Genomic DNA, 24,453 nt, shown 5'->3' with positions numbered 1-24,453 from the left:
CCCTAAATGAAACAGAAAAATTGAATATAAAAAAAAACAGCGGACAAAATAGAATGTACAATTTATTAAAAACCTAGTTTACTCCAATAATAACATTGAGGACAAGTTTCGCTATTTCTTCTATAAAAAGATCTTAATCAATCATTTACTAGGCCTACACCGATCGGAGGCCCCATGCGGCTGCCCAGGTTGCCTATGCCTAAGGCCGGCTCTGATCTGTTGTACACTTGTCTAGATTGTCACACATGAGTGCAAATCTATAAATGAAAAACTTTTTGATGCATCCAGTGCAGAGAGTGAATTGTTGATTAGTGACGTGTTTTGATAAACGTTGTCATATTTGTGTGTGTGTCATTTTCAGCACTGTAGAATTTCCTATACTCTTTCCCAACTAGCACAGTCATTTTTTTTATTTAGTTGGCAACAGTGATCATTCAATATGGTGCCTTTGTCAGGGGGAGGTATGGCAAGAATGAATGTTACTTTGATATCTTGGTATGATTGTTATATCCCTTTGTTGTGAATGTGAATAGTATTGCACTCGTTGTAAACTGAGTGATTAAGTCTTCTTTGAATGTGCGAGAGAGTGTGTTAGGTTAGTAAGGTCTTGCTCCCGGTCCAGGAAGGTTGGACGTTTACTTCCAGGACTGGTGTCTATGTATTTATGTATTTCAAAACGTTGATCTAATAGTGATTGTGAATTAATAATATTGTAGAGTTGATGTCATTTATTGAATATTAAAGGTATTCATTGTTATTATCAAGAGTTTATTCAGTAATAAGTAATTCTAAATGAGTGGGTATCTGGAGTCAAACTGTATCAAGTAATAATTGTTCGTATAAGTAAACCCCTAGTGAGCCACTCAACAACCCAAATCAAGAAACACAAGAACAAGCGTATTAATTGAACCCTGACAGCCTTGACATTGTTTGTTTTCTCTATTTCTGCTAATCTTGGTCTACCTATGTCCTTACGTATTTTTTTCTTTAGGTTCCATTATATCGACGTCACTTTAGTTCATATCACTTTTTTCTTCTTTTTCTCTATACACCTACACTTTAAAAGTTTTAAAATCAAAGAGGAAACAAAGAGCAGATTACTGTGATTATCTATGAATGTGAAAATCCCTATTGGGTAGTGTAGATTAGCTTTGCAATTCAAGAGGTATATAATAATTAGTGTATATTTTTTAACACCTAGGACTATGCAAGTTCTAAACCCTTCCACAAGAATAGTAATATAAAGAAGTTATTGGCGCAGAAAAAAATAAATGCATTTAAATTTTAAAACAACTATCTAGTGGTACCAAAAGTATTATAATACGAAAATCAACTGCAACTCTTGTACTATAGAGACAACAACAGTGATCTTACAAATTAGTGTCATTGACATTACTGATTTTATTTATTTATTTCAAAATACCTTCCACTCTTTCTGTTTTCATTTTCTCACGTTTTTCTTTAAGGTCTCATATCCCCCCCCCACCCCACTGCATATTTATCGCTTTATCTTCTTTTTCTACATTACAGTGTTTTATTGTTTAAAGTGACCGGAACGTACAAATTGAATAGTATTGTAAACAAAGAGTAGATGGCTGGGATTATCTGTGAAAATCCTCAGGACATAAACTTACAAAAATATTAATAAACGATTTAAATATTTGTAGACATGGCAACAGACCTTTTATCCTTCATTTAAAAAAAAAGGTAGAAACAAGAAATTTGACCTACTGAGGAGTCTCTATTATCTCCAAAACGAGAGAGCGTGTCTTGAATTGTCCACCTTGAGGCGACATCTTGTCCTATTTTTTTGGGCCAATCCAAGTTTCCATAACTATAGTTCCTGAAAAAGGAAAAGATTAAAGAGTCATAATATGGCTTTAATAAGATCTACAAGTCTCATATGAAATATTTTATTACAGACTATTACCTAATCCCGAATTTGTTGACTGTAGACGTTGTCTCTGATGTCATGTTTACAAAGAGAGAAAGATTGGCCAAGCGACTGCATTGTGTGATAGTGTATTGGTTTGTTTATGTCTGGCCAATAATCAGGGGCGGACTGGGTGTTAAAATCGTCCCGGGCATTTCTATATAATCCACAAATCGTATATCATATGATGGACATCCTTTTCTAGTTCTACTTGACCTCAAAATCATTCGTTAAGTTTGATAATGTATCGATAACTGAACGCATGCATACAATGAGCTCTGTATCGTTTTAAGAAATACAGTAGGCTTTATGTTGCTTTTTAATCGCTAAAAGTGTGGGTCCTAAAAGGTTGAAGTCTACTAGTAGATGTAGTAGCACTGTCAACAGATGAAAAATGTGTTGGATTAAATTAGAGTTTCACCGATGAGTCTGTAAAAGATAAAAAAAAAAAAACGAATCCCACAGGGATTACCACAGGATATAATAAAACCTTTAACATTTTAATACGTTCTATTCATGAGGCCCTTTAGGTGACCCTACCGGCCCATTTGGGTACCGACCCACGGGCATTTGCCTATTTGCCTGAACGCCCATATAGCCACTCCGCCCCTGCCAATAATGTTATTGTAGTGTTTTGATAAAGTCAGGGATCTACAGCTGTTTACATGTCTATTTGAATGAGCCAATGAAAGGTGCAAAGGTTACTTAACAGAATAATAGATATGGGAATATTGAAAGCCTTGTAAGCTTATTTATATGGGCTAATTAGAAGAATATTATAAAGTTAGCCTTTACACACACAAATCAACTCACAGAATATATAATAATAATACAGAATAATAATATATATATATATATATATATATATATATATATATATCATGGGCGTAGCCAGGGGGGGGGGTTCTTGGGGTTCAAACCCCCCCCCCCCCCAAATGAAATCCCCCCCCTTGGGGGGGGGGGAGTCGGAATTAAGTGACTGATTTTTTGCTTTGATATTGTTTATTTTAGGTGAGATTTTAATACTAAACCATCACTTGCCCTAGTACAACCAAAGGGGTTTTGAGTTTAAAACCCCCTACCAGGGGGGTTCGAGTTTAAAACCCCCTACCAGGGGGTTCGAGTTTAAAAACCCCTACCAGGGGGGTTCGAGTTTAAAACCCCTACCAGAGCGGTTCGAGTTTAAAAACCCCTACTAGGGGTTTTGAGTTTTAAACCCACTACCTGGGGTTTTTGCAGTTAACTCCCCCTCTTCTATAAAACAAAACAAAAAAAAATGCAAACTAAAATCCCCTAATTCCAAGAGCACAGTTAAGGGAGATTTTTATTTTAAAACCCCGTCTAAAATTTACGATAAACCCCCTCTTTAATATAAAAAGAGCTAATTACGCACTCAAAATGTTATGAGCGTAGCTAAATGGGTTTTGACTCAGTTTTGAGTTTAAACCCCACTTCAGTGGGGTTTGAAGGTAAAAAATACCTCTTTTTAATAATAAAAAAAAGCAAATTATACACTAATAATGTTATGAGTGTAGTCTATGGGGTTTTGAGTTTAAACTCCCCTCCAGTGGAGTTTGAAGCTAAAAAGTATCTCTTCAATATAAATAAAAGAAAATTACTCACTCTAAAATCTATGAGCGTAGTCAAAGGGGTTTTGAGTTTAAACCCCCCGCCATCTTCAGTGTAAGAAAAAAAGCAAATTACGCACTCAAAATGCTATGAGCGTTGCCTAAAGGGGTTTTGAGTTTAAACCCCCATTCAGAGGGGTTTGGTGCTAAAAATACATCTTCAATATAAAAAAAAAGCAAATTACACACTAAAATTATTTGAGCGTAGCCAAGCCAATCGGGGGTTTTGAGTTTCTTCTACAGATGGCTTTTTTTTTAAAGTTTAAAACCCCTCCAGATGCTTTTAAGTCTAAGATCCCCCTACAGAGCATTTTGAGGTGGAAAACCCCCAACAGAAGATTTTGACGATAAATCTTCTCTTTTCGATATAAAATCTAAAGCAAACTACAGTCACTTAATTCCAAGAGCGTATTCAAGAGAGGTTACACATTTTTACCAGTGGCAGGGCTCCATTAATAAACTGCAGTGAATAGTCATCTACCGAAATCGAAAAACATTAAATATAGCTCAACAAAGATGGCTAAGACAGATTTCAGGAGTCAGTTATAGAGATCGGATCTAAATCAAGGAAATCCTATGCCGAACTGGGAGTCGACACCTTAGTAAGATTACGACGCATGAGGTTTGCGGGACATGTTCTCCGACAAAATGAATTACGCATAAGAATAGTTGCAATGATATCCTAGTACAACTTGACGCCACTCATTCATGGAGGTCCTCATGGTAGGTGGAAAGAGGCTTCAGACATTACCAGTGACAGATTTTTATGGAAACAGCTTGACGTCAAATGCTCCGAACGGCGTGGAGGGTCTAAGTCAGTAAGAATAGCAAATTAGGTTTTTGAAATAAAACTTTTTAATAGCATTAAAATGGACTGTAGATACCTCAGAATATGCATTTTGTTGGCTTTCAATGCCAGAAATAGTGCTTGGCGGCGGGGCTTCGCCCCGCGATGGGGAGCTCCTGGCGCTCCCCCAGACCCCCTTGCTATTAATGGCGGGGAGTCCACAATTTTATGGAAACAGCTTGATGGCAAATGCGCCGAACGACGATGGAGGGTCTAAGTCAGTAAGAATAGCACATTAGGTTTTTGAAATAGAACTTTTTAATAGCAGGAAAATGCACTGTAGATACCTTAGAATATGCATTTTGTTGGTTTTCAATATCAGAAATAGTGCTTGGCGGCGGGGCTTCGCCCCGCGCTTGGGGAGCTCCTAGCGCTCCCCCAGACCCCCTTTACTAGTAATGTCGGGGAATCTACAATTTTTTCACTAACTCATGGAAGAACCTATTCTAGGGCACAATAAACGTCTTCCGAAAGAATGAAGGGTCAGAATGTAATAAAGATTATGTACACACACACACACACACATAAATAGGCCTACATATAATTTGTTTTTCGCGGGGGGGGGGGGTGTCGGGGGGGGGGATTCACCCCCCCAAAACCCTCCCCGAAAAAAAATCCTGGCTACGCCCATGATATATATATATATATATATATATATATATATATATATTAATCCCAGAACTGTCACAGAACTATATATATTTTATGTGGCATAGCAGTGAAAACGTTTTACAGGCCTTCTAACCTCCCTTCTTTATGCGTGCGAATCTTTGACTGGAGATGCATGACTAGAGAGGAAGACCAAGGCACGGCGTTGCAATGTACCGATAGATTCTAGGCAACACACACAAAGACCTCATGGAGGAAATCCAAAACAGATTCCTGTGGTGTTTGGGTCTCATTATGACCTTCTGACACCAAACAAAAAAAAATAATGCTAAAGATTTTTCTACAGTGAAATGAAGGAGAGACAGACAGAAGAAGTGATAAGAGGAAGACATCAAGGAATGGACGGTCCTGTTTTATGGAATGAGAGAAATGGAGAGAGACGGGTGTCAGATCATGTGTGTTGCCCCAATGGTCCAGCAGACTAAGGAATAGGGCAATGTGAAGGTGCAAAGATATTTTTTTCTATGTAAACTTTTTACAGGCAGGACACGAGTCAAAGCTTTCACATTAGCATTATAAATATGGGAACAAAATACTTAGTCGAAGCACAGTCTTTATTGGAGGGATTTAGTTATAGCTCAACACCTATGTGATGCAATGAGTCGCGAAGCAAGTACTGGCCAATCATCTCGACCACAAAAAAGATCTAGGAAACAATCAATAAATAGTCCTTATTTTTCTCGTGGCTTTTATGACAAATATTTTTAGTTGGATGATTCGACGTGACTGTTGTCAATGCGATTTTAGGTGTGAGTCTGTGTTAGACTTAAAAAGGGTTAATGTTAGCAATGTATTAACAGAGAGGTAACAGATGGGTCAAAGGGGAGAGAGAGAGATAAGAGAGAAGAGAGACAAAAGAAAGAGAGAAAAGAAAGAGAAGAGAGAGAAAAGAGAGAGTAAAGAAATAGAGAAGAGAGAGAAAAGAAAGAGAGAGAAAAGATAGAGAAAAGAAAGAGAGAGAAAAGAGAGAGAAAAGAGAGAGTAAAGAAATAGAGAAGAGAGACAAAAGAAAGACAGAAAAGAAAGAGAAGAGAGAGAAAAGAGAGAGAAAAGAGAGAGTAAAGAAATAGAGAAGAGAGAGAAAAGAAAGAGAGAGAGAAAAGAGAGAGAAAAGAAAGAGAGAGAAAAGAGAGAGTAAAGAACTAGAGAAGAGAGAGAAAAGTGAGAGTAAAGAAATAGAGAAGAGAGAGAAAAGAGAGAGTAAAGAAATAGAGAAAAGAGAGAAAAGAAAGAGAGAAAAGAAAGAGAGAAAAAAGAGAGAGAAAAGAGAGAGAAAAGAGAGAGTAAAGAAATAGAGAAGAGAGACAAAAGAAAGAGAGAAAAGAAAGAGAGAAAAGAAAGAGAGAGAAAAGAAAGAGAGAGAAAAGAAAGAGAGAGAAAAGAAAGAGAAAAGAAAGAGAAAAGAAAGAGAGAGAAAAGATAGAGAAAAGAAAGAGAGAGAAAAGAGAGAATAAAGAAATAGAGAAGAGAGAGAAAAGAGAGAGTAAAGAAATAGAGAAGAGAGAGAAAAGAAAGAGAGAAAAAAGAGAGAGAAAAGAAAGAGAGAGAGAAGAAAGAGAAAAGAGAGAGAGAGTAAAGAGAGAGAGAAAAGAGAGAAGAGAAAGAGACAGAGGCGAGATAGAAACATTACGTGACAAAATATGCAGGTCGCAACAAGCGTAGTGGTGGCTTACATAAAACAAATCAATTATTAAAACATTGATGTCAATGAGTTTTCATAGAAACAGAACATTTTCATTTCTTATTGTTTATTATATTGTTTTAATAACAGTCAAACTCGTTCCCTTTCAAAGAAATAACATGATTTAAACATTCAATAAGTACAGACCAGCGGGAAATAGTGCATCAATCGAGCAGCTACAATCACAACCAGCACATTACATTCTAAACATTATATTTGATTATAAACACATACATACAATAAAAACATTTATTTAACGTTCATAATACCGGTATCTATTTTTTAGTAAAACTATAAGATTCCATCTTTATGTTACAGGTTTGTGTACAGGCCTGGATAGTGATAAGTGAACTACAGGTCTGGATAGTGATAGGTAAGGTACATGTCTGGGTAGTGATAGGTGAGCTACAGGTCTGGATGGTGATAGGTAAGGTACATGTCTGGGTAGTGATAGGTAAGCTACAGGTCTGGATAGTGATAGGTAAGGTATAGGTCTGGATAGTGATAGGTGAGCTACAGGCCTGGATAGTGATAGGTGAGCTACAGGTCTGGATAGTGATAGGTAAGGTACATGTCTGGGTAGTGATAGGTAAGCTACAGGTCTGGATAGTGATAGGTAAGGTATAGGTCTGGATAGTGATAGGTGAGCTACAGGCCTGGATAGTGATAGGTAAGGTACAGGCCTGGATAGTGATAGGTAAGCTATAGGTCTGGATAGTGATAGGTGAGCTACAGGCCTGGATAGTGATAGGTAAGGTACAGGTCTGGGTAGTGATAGGTGAGCTACAGGCCTGGATAGTGATAGGTAAGGTACAGGTCTGGGTAGTGATAGGTAAGGTACAGGTCTGGGTAGTGATAGGTAAGCTACAGGCCTGGATAGTGATAGGTAAGCTACAGGTCTGGGTAGTGATAGGTAAGCTACAGGTCTGGGTAGTGATAGGTAAGGTACAGGTCTGGGTAGTGATAGGTAAGGTACAGGCCTGGGTAGTGATAGGTAAGGTACAGGTCTGGGTAGTGATAGTTGAGCTACAGGCCTGGGTAGTGATAGGTGAGCTACAGGTCTGGGTAGTGATAGGTGAGCTACAGGTCTGGGTAGTGATAGGTGAGCTACAGGTCTGGGTAGTGATAGGTGAGCTACAGGCCTGGATAGTGATAGGTGAGCTACAGGCCTGGATAGTGATAGGTGAGCTACAGGCCTGGATAGTGATAGGTGAGCTACAGGCCTGGATAGTGATAGGTGAGCTACAGGCCTGGATAGTGATAGGTAAGCTACAGGTCTGGATAGTGATAGGTAAGCTACATGTCTGGGTAGTGATAGGTAAGCTACAGGTCTAGATAGTGATAGGTAAGCTACAGGCCTGGATAGTGATAGGTAAGCTACAGGCCTGGATAGTGATAGGTGAGCTACAGGTCTGGATAGTGATAGGTAAGCTACAGGTCTGGGTAGTGATAGGTGAGCTACAGGTCTGGATATTGATAGGTAAGCTACAGGTCTGGGTAGTGATAGGTAAGCTACAGGTCTGGATAGTGATAGGTAAGCTACAGGTCTGGGTAGTGATAGGTAAGCTACAGGTCTAGATAGTGATAGGTAAGCTACAGGCCTGGATAGTGATAGGTAAGCTACAGGCCTGGATAGTGATAGGTGAGCTACAGGTCTGGATAGTGATAGGTAAGCTACAGGTCTGGGTAGTGATAGGTGAGCTACAGGTCTGGATAGTGATAGGTAAGCTACAGGTCTGGGTAGTGATAGGTAAGCTACAGGTCTGGGTAGTGATAGGTAAGCTACAGGTCTGGATAGTGATAGGTAAGCTACAGGTGTTGATAGTGATAGCCGAGACACGTTTCCTTACTTATGTCTGAGGCAGTATGCTGGAACATGTTTCTCACATATATATATACCGGTATACAACTCTCGTGGTCAGTGGTCTCGGTTAGTCAAATAAAAGAAGGACGATAAGCCAAACAGAACTGCTGATGAGAACTATTGCCCTTTTATAGTGTCCCCAAGAAACCGATAACTTTATGAGCGAATGATTTTTTAAAAAGTGGTAGATTTTTAATACGATTGAGTAGGCTCTAAGAAGACGTACTTTAGAAATATTATACATTATACAAGTGTGTGTGTATTAGATGAGGAAAAGGCTAGAAATTACAAGCAGGACCCCCCCCCACCAGTATTTACTGTTCTTATTTCACACATTCCCTTTGTCAAGGGATTAGTGGCGTGGCTTGGACTTTGCCATTATTTAAAGGCCGGAGGCTTGACCTCTTTAGGGGCTCCTGCATTTTGACATTCAACATCATGACATGAGATAATATCATTATATTTCATATTTAATGTAAAAATAATTTCGAAGACTTATTTGGCCCCCCCCCCTCAAGTGAAGCACGGAGGGATTTTCAAATTTCTCTCCCCCCCCCCCCATCCACATGTTAGATAAGTTAGTCTCCCATTTTACAAAGAGCATTGCATCATTCTTATGGCCCATGAATTGACATGTTCACATCATTTATGAGGCCCCCATGCATGTAACAACATAGTGATAGTGCTGAGTGCAAGATGAAAAGAAAGCCCAAAAAATTCAACTATGAAAACAAATTCTAAACAATAGCATTTTAAATCGATAATGAACACATTGTTTCTAATCATCTCAGCAGTACGATAATTAAAAAAAAATAAGGAGTCAAAAGTCACAAATATTTTCTTAAAAAAAAATTAAAAAATTTTAAAATGAGAAGAGAAATTGCGCAAGCATTTTGTTTTCAATCACAGTTTGCAAAATGAAGATTTACCTTCTACTGACCATAGTGAAGTCAGGGCAGTTGTAATCTTATTTATTTATTATGCTGCAGGGAACAGAGTTGTCTCTTATAAGCCCCACCGAGCCAAAGTAAGCCTTTTGCTTATTAGGCCTAGAAAAAGTAAACTTTTTATTGTTCTGAAGTGTCACTAAAGTTAAAACTAATCTACAATCTCGTCAAAAAGAAATACAGTTTCAAATGTTTTAAATTTAAAAGAACACAAAAAAAAAATTAAAAAAATCAATTAGCAATATGTTATTTGAAAGACAAAAGTGAGCCTTCTGTCTGTTGGAATATGTGCCACTTGGCCCCAAATGAAAACCTTTACTTATTCATGTATGTATGTGGGGTTGTAATGTTCTGAATAACAAAAAAACAACTCATAACAATGAAGACACCGAAGAGTTTGTATCACCTGACTTTGACAACATTATCAAGCGAGTTAGTTTACTTTCAAAGTTACTCACTTTTTTTAAAAAGAAGATTACCGAAGATTGCCCTTACCATAACTGCAAGATTGCTTTCGGGATTTGAACCCTTGATTCGTCGTCTTGACCATTGGGATTTCCTACGCTGCGTTCTGTAGTCATTCAAATATCTACACATATGGATCTAAATACGAAAATCTAATAAAATTCTATCAAGAATCGCCGTCACTATGCGGGGTAGTCTTTCAAATCATATAAAAGAGTCATGTTATTATTTTTTTTTTTGTGATTTGTAAACATTCAATTACATCTAATCAAAACTTCGCAACCATTTTATAAAAATAATTGGCTTCGTAAGTGTTTATTTTGATAGTATGAAAAAAACAATGCTTGAAATATTTCATTTCATTTGTTACCTTAAAAAAAAAAAAAATTAAAAAAATGATCACATAAAAATTTAAATTAAATTATGCCCTCGCTGACACAAAGCGTATAATAGTCTCCCTTGTTTGCACTGACATACAAAAACAATAGATTCACCGATTTTTTGTTTTATTTTTCTATAAATCTGCCGTTTAAGTTGAAATGTTGACACATACAGAACATAGACACAATATACATTTATTTATAAATAATAGACCTATTGTTTCCAAACAACAAAAAAAAAAGTTCACACACTCAAAAAATTACGGAACAAAATAAATAAAGCAATCTTAATGGTATGTTTCTAATCTCTCTCTGAGTCTCTCCTAGATCTATTCTTGATAAGTGGTCAACGTTAAAATAATTTTTTTTTAATTTACGTTTCGAATTTCGAGCTTCTAGTTATAAAAATGAGAATTTAATGCAGGTTCCCATTGTTCATATCAAAACAAACTTTTAATGTGTTTGTGTGTGAGTGTGAGTGTGTGTTGGGGAAATTACCTAGAAATATAGTGGGTGGGGCTCCAAGCCATCTTTGTTTCTGTAACTATGGACGCTAATCCAATAGCCGCACATCAGGTGCAATACAATAACGTCTTTTATTGGCTGTTAAAATATTCTGGGAAACATACATATAAAAACGTAATGTCTCGGTAAATAGATGAAACAAGAATAAGACTAATGACCTCAAGTTGAACAAGCTGTTATAATAGAGATGAAATAAACGAATAACTTTTCATATTAGTAAACTTGCAAACTCGATTTGAAGTTGGTGAAACGGCTAAAACTCAAGTCTAAACAAACTTGATGCTTGAATCTTGTGTTTCAACCGTAAACAAAGTCAAATATATATTGATAATGACCATGCTGCCTTTACACAAAGAAAAAATATTCAAAACAAAATAAAACATGCAAGCCAATGTTAACAATAATGAAAAACATATAAAATGTAGTGGTTGCGGCGAATTAGTTTTCTGTAACTATAAGTTCAATTAATCAAACAAATAAGTTTCCAAATTGACGACATGATTGAATGACTAGTGCAGATAAATGAACAAGCAATGTTTAAAAAAAAAAAAAAATTAACTAAAAAAAATTGACTTGGAAAATGCCGAAGCTCACGCTATGTAAATTGAACAAAAAAAAAAGTAACATTTTTTTAGCAATTGTGATATCAATTCATCCTAAAACAAGAGAGAAAAAAAAAAATTGAAACAATGCAATAACACTAGAACATACGGCAAACGAAGTTCTGGTTAGAAATATAAATATGGTTAGAGATGTTTTAATGTTTACAGGAGGCTCGAGTCTTAGACAATGCGGTATCGACTTACGTGCAATAAAACATTGGAATGGTTACTTTGTCGGGCTCAACGAATCTCTAGATCTACTTCCTTTGTTCACAATTGTGGGTGTTTTCTGATTTCGATTGGAACTGGCAAGATTTGTGTGTTTATGAAGTCAAGGCTGCATGGGTTGGTGCTGGATAAGACGCAAGTTTTCGGATCGCACGGCGCGCAGTTCTGTTTACGGGATATCTTGGCAGGATTGGGCTCAGTTTCCGGGTCCTTGCTGGCTGGCGCGGAGTAAGACATGTATCTCTTGTAGATAAAGGGCACCGTCCGCGGAGGAACATGCAGCCGGAACTTTTCTTTTCCTCCCACGCCTGCCACAACGCCCACTCGTTGTGGGAGCGGCCGGTTCAGTTCCAGACCTGTGAGAGAGTACATCGGAAAAGTAAACCCTGGCGTCTTCTCCCCTGCCGCAGGGCCTAGGCCTTTGTGTCGGTTACTGAAAGTATAAGACGTCCTGTGCTGCCTTCCCGGGACCTCTGGGTAGTAGATGGCGCCGTTAATACCTCTGTTGTAGCAGCAGTCCCCGTTGACCATTTCTCTTGGGTCGACGGCGAAAGCGTGGTCGGGGATAGGAGGATGGTCGGACATGTTCGTGGGCCGAAAAGACACCATCACTTTCAGAGGACCGGGAGAGAGTTTCTCCTTCTGAGGATAAATTGCCGGATACTTGGGCAATAAGTCTATGTACTGACCGTAAGTTTCGTTGCTTGTTTCTAGCAGTGAAGGACCGTAGTGACCGGGCAGGTCTTTTATATCTTGCGGAATTGCAGCTTTCTCTTTCTCCAATGTAGAGGTCTCCTTGGCACCGTTCTCCTGCTGTTGTCGTGTAGCCCATTGATTGTATCCTTCATCGTTTTCTGCAGTGAAGTACTCTGCAGGCTCAACTTGCGTAGAGCAAGGTTTTTTCTTTGGGTTCTCGGCCTCCGACCTCTTTCTTAGCAGTTCCATCATGCACTCTTTGCTTTTCGCCTCGCATAGGAATACATCCGTTTGACTCCAGTCCACAGCTCTGTTGAAGGGAATTTGATGATACAGGCGGTTCTCGTACGGGTAGGGCACTTCTTGATTGACACCCACTAACCTTCCCGCGCTGGTGAACGCTTTGGTGTAGTTTTCAGGAGTCATCTGGTAGTAGTAAGAAAAAGGAGGGTTTATGGTAGCGAAACCGGGCGATGCGAATTTACAGGATGGTGCGTTACTGCGCATGTTCACCTCGCCTGGAACAAGAATGGGAACCTGGCGCTGAACTGCAATGTTAGTAGCGATTGGTATGGGATGAGGCACTGACAACGGATTGCTATATTTGGCCATTTTGATTTCTTTCCCTCACAGCGATTTGCTTTTAAAAATAATGACAAATTTTTTTACGACAAAAAAAAAATTGTTTTCCAAGAGAAGAAACTCGTCCGGAACTCCAGCTACCGATTAAACTAAAAAGTTGTTTGAATATCTTTTTTTCTGGATCTCTATGACTTATTTTACAGTTGTAATTAGACTGGTAGACTCTTTTCTAAGTTCTAGACTCTTGGTACCAATATAGATCTAGTTAATATTAATTAGCCTAATCATGTACTGTTTCTATTAATCTATATATATTACAAATTACACTTCTTAATAAAGCCTCAAACTTTCTGGATCTAAGTCTACTTTGATTTCAGAGATCAAGATATAAAATATTGACATCGCTTTAGTTTTTTTTTTCTTAATTTGATTAAAGCAAAGAGAAACAATGAAACTGTTTCCTTGCGATGATCCCAGAGCCGAGTCTTAGTAGGCAGGTCTTTGTTTATAGAGATGCAGCCATTTTTGTTTCTGTGACGTCGAAACAGCGAATATCAATGACCTCATCAAAGAGTTCAACCACTTATTTCTCATGAAATTATAATTTCGACATTCTCTTTTTTTGTTTGTTTCAGAAAGTCTTTCATTCTCTATAAAACTACCGAGGCAAGAAGCCAAGCTGTAAAAATAAAGTTCCCCTTTCAGACCTAGCGATCTACAGGGCAGATGATGTCATCTGTTTCTGTGGCTACGGTTTACGAAGGTGTCATGTGGCCAGCGCAACGACCAACCGCCTTTACTTTTCCCCAACGTATGCCAGGTACCCCACATTAAAAATCCCAGTCTTTACCAGGATTCGAACCCGGGTCTCCGGTTCCGAAGCCAAACGTTTTACCGCTTAGCCACCGCGCCTGCCAAGCTGTAGGATATGGTAAGAATGTATAGCAATAACAATAAAAGGGTCTATCTAGGTTTGAACTCGGCATTATCGTGACGACAGCCCTTTGCCCGGCAACTATCCTAAGTGACATAGAAGAAAGCACCTCGTGTAACACCAGTAGTAAAATCACTAAACTTAGAGACACGTCAGGACATATGCTAGAACCAATTCGTACAAGTGCTCCTTTTTCCCTCGTGCCATTAAAGAATGGAATGGGTTGCCTGAATCAGCCAGGAAAACCAAGGACTTAAGCAGAGTTGAAGTCATTGATTAACATGCATGATTAGATTGACACATGAAATGCGTAGGACGTAATTATCTTCTTTTTTGAAGTAACGTCTGTAATATATAAGATACGATAAGATGCAGACGACTTCGGAACGAGACAGCTGGAGATCACTCCGCGGTAAACACAGCACTCATTTTTAATCTTTGGAATCGAAAACATTGACAAGAAAATTCTTAACAGAAGATAATTACAATCTACGTGCCACTGTAGTCGTGCATGTTAATTAAGTCTTTGGTTTGCTTGGCGGACTCAGGCAACCCGTCCCGTGCTATAATAGCATATAATAAAAAGAAAAACATAATGCTGCTAACAAACAAAGCTTATATTAAGTATAATTGTATCAAATAATATGGATCAATCATGTAATTAAATGGATGAGCGACTTCGACGTAATAAATCTGTGTTAAATGAATTTTTTTTTACAGAGCTCAACTCACTCTGTCTATCTGTCTGTCTGTCTGTCTTGTAAAAAATGTGTACACGTTATTTCTCCCACACCCGTTCTCGGATCAAGATGAAACTTCACACAATCATTTATTTTACCTGACAATACAGAAATCAATAAATTTTGTAACCAATTAGCTAATTAACTATTGGTAATTAATTGTTTTGTTTGGTATCTCGAACAAGGGAAGGAAATTGTACTTGACTGAAGTGGTGGTATAAGCTTGTATAAAGTTTGTTCCGCTACAGGTTCAGGTCACATGATCCATGTTTTATAAACGCAAACACAGAAAGTGTGACAAGGAAAAAAAAACTGTAAGAAAGAGAAAAAACAAGAGAGAGAAGAGAGAGAGAGAGAGAGCAGAGAGAGAGAGCAGAGAGAGACAGAGAGAGCAGAGAGAGAGAGCAGAGAGAGAGAGAAACAGAGAGATCAGAGAGAGAGAGAGAGACTGAGAGAGAGAGAGAGAGAGCAGAGAGACTAAGAGAGAGAGAGAGAGAGAGACTGAGAGAGAGAGACTGAGAGAGAGAGAGAGACTGAGAGAGAGAGAGAGAGAGAGAGCAGAGAGACTTAGAGAGAGAGAGAGAGACTGAGAGAGAGAGAGAGAGAGCAGAGAGAGAGAGAGAGAGAGTAATGACACTCTTGAAAGCTCTATAGTTTACATCTAAATCCATTGCTGATTAAGACAAGTACTATGCTGACGTACACCAGCGTTACACCAGGGACCTAAGCATGTCGCTATGTTGTTTTTCAGGACCCAAATGTTCTTAACGCTAACGCTGTGCAGAACTTTATAGCAGGGCAGTAGTCGTGGCGTTACTATGGTTACCAGCCTTAGAAAAAAAAAAGATTATCTGAGAAATACTTCGTTGTTTTTTTTTTTTTTGAAAACGTAATTCTTCCCGCTCTATATTTAAACTTAATTCTTCTTCCCGCTCTATTTTTAAATACTGAAAAAATTTAAATAAGAGTATGAACAATAAAAATATACCTATTTTCAACAAAATAAAACAACATAAACCAACAACAAACAAACAATAAAAAAAAAAACTTAAACAGAAATAAAGAAACGAATTCGTGAAGGCAATCTAAATCTCTAATCAAACAGGCACAACGCTAGGTGTATCACCATCAATTCCCAGCACATTTATTGAATCATAATAGCCAAATGTTACACCCGTGTTTTATTTGGTACTGCTGATTATAGCGTACAGAGAGAAGCAGCGGGTTTGTGATGTGTTTTAAGACATTAGATAGTAGTTCAAAGGTTCTCATTCAGTACGCTCACATTATATTTCGTGATATAAATAATTTATCAGTTCTCTATGTCATGAGAATCCTTGAGTCGATTCACATAATATGCAACTTGGGTTTATTTTGTTTTTTTATTTCATTTTATATTACTAGCCAAGAAATTACCAATAGTGAAAAACTCATTCTTACTTGCTAATTATTCACACAGTCGCAAACCAAGACGATTAAAAAAAAACTACCTTTATTAACAGTAGTCAAAGAAGAGTAAAGTGGAAGTCACTATGCAATAAAGGTGTAAATGAGATATCAAAGGCTTCCTGCAGTCTTCTATCCAAGTTAGGTTTCAAAAAGTGAATGAGATTTGAGGAAGAATTAGCAAAACGGATTGATTAGTTTGTGCTCTTAGTTCCAATTTCTTTCTTTCTTTCTTTCTAGAGAGAGAGAGAGAAAGAAAGAGGCGAGGAAGAGTGGTTATGATAAAATTGTGAAAGACTGATCTCGATTTTAGAAAACAAATTCAATATGGGCTGACTAACCCCCCTTCCTGGCCTGCACACACACACACACACACACGCAGGCCAGCAAGCACACGCACACACTGTTCAATGGAGATGTAGACCTATGTGATAAGAAACTCTGTGGGTCTCAGTTCATTTTAGAATGACAAAACAGAATCCTTTGGTGGATACATAAATATATTTAGCAGCTTATTCGTGTATTAGCTATATCCATGATTTAAACCAAGCTTGATGTTTTAGCTTATTCTTCCATAGGTTTTTTAAACCCAATGCTATACTACAAGCTTATCGTCTGCCTAACATAAGTTAGTATATCTTCCGTACACTCTCTACACAGTTATTGATGCCAGCTTTGTGCACCGGAGGTCTCATATTCTCGTAGTTGGCAGCAGGCTTGTTCTCAAAGTTGCAGTCCTGAAGCAGCAGAGGTGGCAGCAGCCTGTTGGGTTCAAATTAAAAAAAAACCTGAGAGTGATTCAAATTTCTAGAGCTACGCGTTAAGCTGAAGAAAGATTTAATTCATATGAAATGTATTTTAAACTGTTTGGTCGGCGAGTGGAGATGGTAGCTTCACTCTAGAATTTGCGTGTATAAGGTTCAGGGTTGCGAGTGTAAGGACATCCACAAGCCGCATTTACTTCCTCCAGTGATGTCAACAATCTGGTCAGCAACATCATAACATCGTGGATTAAAAAGACAACAGCCTTCCAACTAAAACGGGAATAGATTATAAGCGTGAATAAAAATGTATACAATCTTTCAGGTCTAAACCAGTGGCGTAGCAGGGTACCCATGGGTCCGTAAAGGAAAATACACTTACATAGCTTGCAATCTATGGGACAGATGATGTAAAGATCATTCATTTCTATGGCCCACGGTTAATGATGGTCTCATGTGGCCAGCACAACGACCAACCGACCTTTACATTACACATTAGTCTTTAACGAGATTTGAACCTGAAAGTTTTACCACTCAGCCACCATGGGCCTGGGTTCAAGAATTTTGTTGTCTCCCCCATAATAACCTGGAAGGTTCAGTGAGAAAAACAAATCCTGTATATCCTCTAAGTGCGCTATGGTCCATCTCTTTTGACGACATTCTTGGGGGGAGGGGGTGTCTGGGTAAAGGTTTCCGTCCTGCCTTTATGCCTTTCAGGCGCTCAGCAAACAACACGAGTCGGCACTCGAACTCAAGCTCTCTTGTTAGACAGTCAGCCAATGTTGACTCAAAACCACACAAAAAAAGAGACATCGACAAACATTCGTGGTAACATACGGAAACTGTACTCGGTATCATAGCGCTCTTACTTTCGCTTTCCAAGAGCCCTCGCTGCGGCATGCTCTTGCTCGCGTCTGACGTACTTCTGCGTCCAGATCTCTAGAGGGTCCAGGTGGCCGCTGGACTGATTAGTCTTGCACTCCTGGGTCAAGCGTTGGTGGCCGGCGGCGTTGAAATGCGGGAACGTGCCCGGGAGGTCCCTTTTTTGACCCAGTGTTAACTCCAGGTACCTCCTAGACATTCCAAGAACAGACTTAGAAGGTTAGAGAATGAAGTGACTAGAAATATTACATATTAGGTAGACATTCACATTGATGGCAATAAGAAACGGTTGAAGTCCTGGATAAGAAAAACAATTTTGTTTAGATTATTTTTTTAAAGCTTAAATTTAAGAAGTGTATAGAAAGTTTCACTGTGGGAATATGATGATAATTAAGATTTGACAACGGACATAGCATGATTATTAAAATTTGGCCACGGAAATAACATGATTATTAAAATTTGGCCAAAGTACTTCCATAATTATTAAAATTTGGCCAAAGTACTTTCATAATTATTAAAATTTGCCTACGGAAATAGCAAGATTATTCAAATTTAACCATGGAACTAACATGGTTGTTAAAATTTGACCAGGAACTAGGATGATTATTTAGGTTTGACTATGAAACTAGCATGATTAATTAAGTGTGACTACGGAACTAGCATGATTATTTAATTTTTGCCACGGAATTACCAAGATGATTGTAAAAGTTTGACTACGCAACTATAGATAAGTTTGACTCTGATAATTAATGAAGTTTGCCTACGTAACGAGTATGCTGCTAATGAGGTTGGACTACAGACAAGTATGATGATTAATCAAGTTTGCCTATGTAACGAGTATGCTGGACTACAGACTAGTATGATGATTAATCAAGTTTGACTATGGGATTCACTTGAGGATAAGAAACTTTGACTACAGAAATAGAATGACATAGGTCAATAAGTAGATCTTGAGTAGATAATGGACTTAGGGACCCACAAATAGAGCCCAATTGTTAGACGCAGTTTTATCGTTTCTAAGGTCGATCTCTGGTCTGACGGTCAACGTCTCAAAACATGGCGCTAACGGCTCAAAGAGGTTGGGTATCGATGACGCATGACAACATATAACGGGAGATAACACAAGTTTTACCTGGGGTCTATTGGTTCCCGGGAGTTGTCGTTCTCTGGCGTTGGGAGGTAAGAATAGTCCAGAAGTGACATCCCGGGGCTGATGTTGTTGATTTCGTTGACCTTGTAGAGGTCATCCCTGGGATACGGGTTCTGCACATCGTAAACCACGAGCCTGCCACGACAACATGACGGGAATTAATTGCATACAACTTTGAATACGCCCCTTTGTTATGATAATTATAATACATATCTGCGGGCTAGGCTCACACCATCTTCTAAAGTGATTTTTCGCCACAATGGCATAACTGATGTCAACTAAAAAAAAGGATTAGAATCTTTGGTTGCTTATCTCTCTGCTCAAATTAGTGCGCTCAGATCAGTCACTGAAGCTGATGATCAACTATTAAATGAATCTGATTAGAAAACTTGAGGAAAAAAGGACATACGACATTCCAACAACGAACACAGAACAGAATGATAAATACAAGAAAGTATGAGAGAAAAAAAAACTGGATGAATTTTTTTTTCTACCCATTACAATTTAAAACATAGAAATACACGTACTCTAAAATTCCAAATTTCGAAAAACAAATTTTTCCCTGTGAGTCTTTATGGTAGAGCTAAAACTTTGATTCGACCAAATAGTGATTGGGAAGTATATTGATCCACTGACACGAGACCCAGAGCTTTTACAATAAGATTTCCAGAGGGGAAAGTCACGAAATTGTGTGTCATGAAGAAAGACGAGAGAAAGCGGGAGATAGACGTCATTTGTGTATGAGCCCTAAAACATATGTTCATCCAGATTTAACTCTTGCTAAGTTTCATGTCAGAAAAAAATTGTTCAATTTTTTTTCTAGGTTCTCGTTGTTAAAATTCCAGTCGATTTTTTTTTCTTTCGTATTTGTAAAACACATGCTTCTCTATATGCGATAAATTATCACCTAAATTAATTTGATTTGAGCTATGTTTTTATTACCTAGGTGGCGCTGGGCCTGGGGTGAATCCCAGGCTCTCGTTTCCTGAACCAGCACAGCGATTAAGTACGAGATTATGGGCGTAATTGACCCCAAGGTGAAGGAATGGTCTCAGTTCTTCGTCAGGCCCGACGGGATGGAACCGGAAGTCATCATGCAATCCCATGTTCCGGTACTGAGGCGGCCATCTTTCGACCCTGAAAGAATTTACGTCTTGATGTTTCATTAACTACACAATGGTTATGTCGATAAGAACCAAAATATAAGATCAATATGGCTAGCTATTGCTTAAAAAAAAAGTTGATGTTTAGGACTTCCATTTGTTGTGATTGGTTCCGTTAGTGTGTGTATGAAATAAGTAAAATAAAGGCCAATGAGTAACTGGCTAAAACTACCGAATGTTGAGACGCACTTTAGGGCGCACTTTAGGTGACTGATAGTGAACGCAATTATGACGACACAAGCGAGACTGTAGCTTAGCTAGATAAAACTGACAGTTTAGGCTAGGCTTTCATAGAGGTATCATCGTTCTTGGTAGTGACTGAGACTAGACCTATTTGCTGAACAGTAAAAGTTAAACAGACCAGTTTAGACATTTACATCTCTACACGAGGCATCGCCATATAGATCTAGTTTAGTCTTTAGTAGATATACTAGTTACTGGCTGTACTTAGCTATCTCGAGCAGGAATGGGGACTAAGCGCGAATCTCACCATGCCTCCTTTATTTTTACAATTCTTCAAAAGCTCTGAAACTTAAGATTGAACAGTCCAAAACCCATCAATCGTACGTTGTTTAATGGTGTTACGGTTTAATGGTGTTACGGTTTAATGGCGTTACGGTTAAATGGTGTTACGGTGTTACGTACATCAATGCCCAGCGCTGTTCTTCAGGATAAATAATAAATTTTGCTACCCCAGCATGAAGGAAACACGCTTGAGGGCTTAAGTTTTTCCAGAACACAGATCGAAGGGCTTAATCAACATTCCCTTCGACCTCTAGCAATAAAGACGGGCACTAGAATTATTCCTTTTTTTGTAGAAGGCCACAGGTCTAGACCTGTTTACATCTCCACGCCAAGAAGATGGATCTTGTATTATAATTTTTCTCCAGTTGATTCATCTCTCATATAAATCCATCATCATTGAATCAACTCAGCCTCATTGAATCAAATAGAATCATTATCTCAGCCTCATTGAATCAACTCAGCCTCATTGAATCAACTCAGAATCATTGGATCAACACAGCCTCATTGAATCAACACAGGATCATTAACTCAGCCTCATTGAATCAACTCAGGATCATTGGATCAACCCAGCCTCATTGAATCAACTCAGCATCATTGGATCAACTCAGAATCATTGGATTCAGAATCCAGTTGATTCATCTCTCATATAAATCCATCATCATTGAATCAACTCAGCCTCATTGAATCAACTCGGAATCATTAGCTCAGCCTCATTGAATCAACTCAGCCTCATTGAATCAACTCAGTCTCATTGAATCAACTCAGCCTCATTGAATCAACTCAGCCTCATTGAATCAACTCAGTCTCATTGAATCAACTCGGAATCATTAGCTCAGCCTCATTGAATCAACTCAGTCTCATTGAATCAACTCAGCCTCATTGAATCAACTCAGCCTCATTGAATCAACTCAGTCTCATTGAATCAACTCGGAATCATTAGCTCAGCCTCATTGAATCAACTCAGCCTCATTGAATCAACTCAGCCTCATTGAATCAACTCAGCCTCATTGAATCAACTCAGCCTCATTGAATCGACTAGAATAATTGACTCAGCCTCATTGAATCGACTAGAATAATTGACTCAGCCTTATTGAATCAAATCTGCCTCATTGAATCAACTCAGCCTCATTGAATCAACTCAGCCTCATTGAATCGACTCAGCCTCATTGAATCGACTAGAATAGTTGACTCAGCCTCATTGAATCGACTTGAATAATTGACTCAGCCTCATTGAATCGACTAGAATAATTGACTCAGCCTCATTGAATCGACTAGAATAATTGACTCAGCCTTATTGAATCAAATCTGCCTCATTGAATGTGATGGTTGTCTATTCTTTGACAGCCCTTCAAAAGTTAACATCGTTGATATATCTCTTTTTTTATTACACGTAACCCTTGCAGAGCAGACCTGTGCTATTCACCATGTATGTGCTCTTTCAGACTAGCTATGGGGTAGGGACCGGTACATGATGTAAAGCTTATCTCTTTTTATGTCCAATGTTTAACGAGTGTGGCATGTGGCCAGCACAACGACCAACCGTCTGCAATTCCCCTACTTGTATTAGGAACACATCCAGTAAAGGAGATATTCAGGGGCAGGGCGTCCTAAAAATGCCGAAGTGCAAAATTCCAGTTTTTGAGACCCCCACGGTTCGGAAGCTTTACCACGCCCCTGTTAGTCTGATTATAAAAAGTAATATTTGTTTCTTTTATGTCTTTGTTTCTTTAGGCTTTAGTCATCTGTTTAAAATGTAGATAGATACTATAGATACTAAAAGGTAGATTATACTTAGTAGGTTTCTACTGTACTGTACTCGAGACCCGACCGACTTCTATCAGCCAAATGTAATTATCTCGACCTAACTCTTGTTAATCGTTACCTCGTGAACCAGGGTTCGAACCTCGACAACCTTTTGTTACGGTTGTATCTCCACATCCAGTTTGGGAACTGAGGGTTCTCACAGGTTGACTTCAACACACTGCACTCTTCCTCCTTCATGGTTGAAGCTTTGTATTGTCTGAGGACCACCACCTCCACACTAGACACACACACACACGCACATACACAGAGCAGCGAATGTTAGTAGCTTGTCAGTAATAGATCTACAAATAACAACGTTATAAACTACTAAACGGTTATATTGAACACAAGTATTTGTTCGCCAGGATTACTCCTCCGCATCCCCTCCCTAACTGATTCACCTGGGCCTACACGCAGGCTGGGATTAGAATGAGCCACCAAATTCACGGCGCGCAAATAATAAACATTAACTTAAAACAAAATTAAAGTATTGATGGGAATAACATTTCTTCACTATATCAGTGAACTAGAGGATAAAGAGATTCTATTTCTTTTTCAGAAGTTTCTTGAGAAATGAAGATGAATGATGTCCTTATCCAGACTTCCTCGTATAACCTGGCGCCACACTTCCATGGAGGACCTCAGAGCAGTGGACACCAGGTGGGAGGAGGCTTCATGCATTGCCAGTGACAGATCCTTGTGGAGAAAGCCATCTGCCCAATGCGCCGAACGGGAGGACCTAACTCTAAGTCTGTCTAAGTCTAAGTCTCTTGAAACGGACGAACAAAAAAACAACAACAAATTAAGTGTTGTTTTTTTTTTGTTGGCGGCTGAACAGACCTTATATATTGAAACTGTATACAGTTAACTGCATGTGCAATATCTGTCAATATTTCTTATCCTATAAATTAAAGACGTTTCTTCCAAAAAAATCATAACGTCCTTCGTGTATCCATGTGTAAATCTATTCCTTGGTTTACCTGGCTGCTTCAGGCAACCCGCTACATGCTCTAATAGCTCTAAGGAAGAAAGAGCATTTTAAAAATTAGTCCTAGAGTCTGAAATAAAAATATGCCATTTTTGTGTGCGTCTCTGAATATTTTAAAGGTTGTGCATTTGAAAAAGGCTGCTTGAATCAGCCACGAAAACTAACAAATTTGCAGAGTTTAGGTCTGTTATTAACATACACGAACAGATTAGCAACTGGATAACTGTTTTATGTATTATTTGTAGAGTCTACCTAAAGATAGATTTAGCAAGATGTAGATCTACATTTCAAACGTGTAAGTTAATTAAGAAAAGATGCTGACTCTTTGTTACAGTTAACTCTTTCTCTCCTAACTGACGATACCAGCGTTGATTCCACCAGAATGTGGTAAATAATTACGGAGAGAAAGAGTTAAAGAGCATTAGCGGCATCCTAGAATACATAGAGTCTAGATCTAATCTACATGCCCTACTGCCTAGTACTAGTATGTTGAACATAAATGAAAAGCAGCACCAGACGGTGTTGTCGTTTCCGGGGTCACTGGTTCGAGCCTCGGTCGGCGCAGTCCCTTTTTTTTCGTCGCATTTAATTCACTACTTTGTCTCATTTAAAAACTTGGACCCTGGTGCTGCTGTTCATTTATGTTCAATATGCATGCATCATTCATTTGTCTCAGTTCCTAGCTTCACATTTACACCTACTACTGGTACTAGAACTTTTTAGAATACTACTACTACTCAGAGATCTAGATCTAGACTTAGTTCTATCAATGTAGGGCCTATGTAAAAAAACAACAATATAAAACAGAAAATAAAATACCTTTCATATTATGAATGACAATCTAACCCACAGATTCAGTTTCATTTGTGGCCAGATGACAAATAAATTGAAATGTAACTGAAACATTTGGTTTGGTTTCAAACTCGGAAAGAAATGAAAGTAAGAAATATAATGTAAGTCACCGGAAGTTCGCCAAAAGCTTAAACATGTTTCATTGTGATGCCAAAGTGTACC

At 38.5% G+C, this 24,453-nt stretch overlaps 2 protein-coding genes across 7 annotated transcripts in view; both read right to left on the bottom strand.

Annotated features, from left to right (window-relative positions):
- Positions 1-24,453, bottom strand: part of LOC106051058 (uncharacterized) — a 61,953-nt gene that overhangs the window by 8,659 nt on the left and 28,841 nt on the right. For 3 of the 5 annotated variants that reach the window (XM_056043045.1, XM_056043043.1, XM_056043044.1), the window contains exon 3: positions 1,732-1,843. In XM_056043045.1, the coding sequence (XP_055899020.1) occupies positions 1,732-1,843 (112 nt within the window). Of the gene's footprint in view, positions 1-1,731; positions 1,844-11,745; positions 13,322-24,453 lie in introns of those variants that run through there. The other 2 variants (XR_008780013.1, XR_008780014.1) reach the window with 1 other exon arrangement.
- Positions 15,844-24,433, bottom strand: LOC106062213 (uncharacterized). Of its 2 annotated transcripts, none has more exons than XM_056043048.1 (6): positions 24,259-24,433; positions 22,531-22,753; positions 19,903-20,097; positions 18,943-19,095; positions 17,798-18,001; positions 15,844-16,929 (listed from the first exon to the last, which is right to left on the bottom strand). In XM_056043048.1, exons 2-6 carry the CDS (start codon positions 22,647-22,649, stop codon positions 16,797-16,799), a joined length of 804 nt encoding a protein of 267 aa, XP_055899023.1. In that variant the 5' UTR covers positions 22,650-22,753; positions 24,259-24,433; the 3' UTR covers positions 15,844-16,796. The 2 variants fall into 2 exon arrangements, with proteins under 2 accessions (XP_055899023.1, XP_055899022.1); XM_056043047.1 differs by having other exon boundaries at positions 22,531-22,689; positions 24,259-24,432.

The sequence above is a fragment of the Biomphalaria glabrata genome, chromosome 10, assembly GCF_947242115.1.
Source record: "Biomphalaria glabrata chromosome 10, xgBioGlab47.1, whole genome shotgun sequence".
Lineage (NCBI taxonomy): Eukaryota > Metazoa > Mollusca > Gastropoda > Planorbidae > Biomphalaria > Biomphalaria glabrata.
This window is presented reverse-complemented; position numbering and strand designations above follow the sequence as displayed.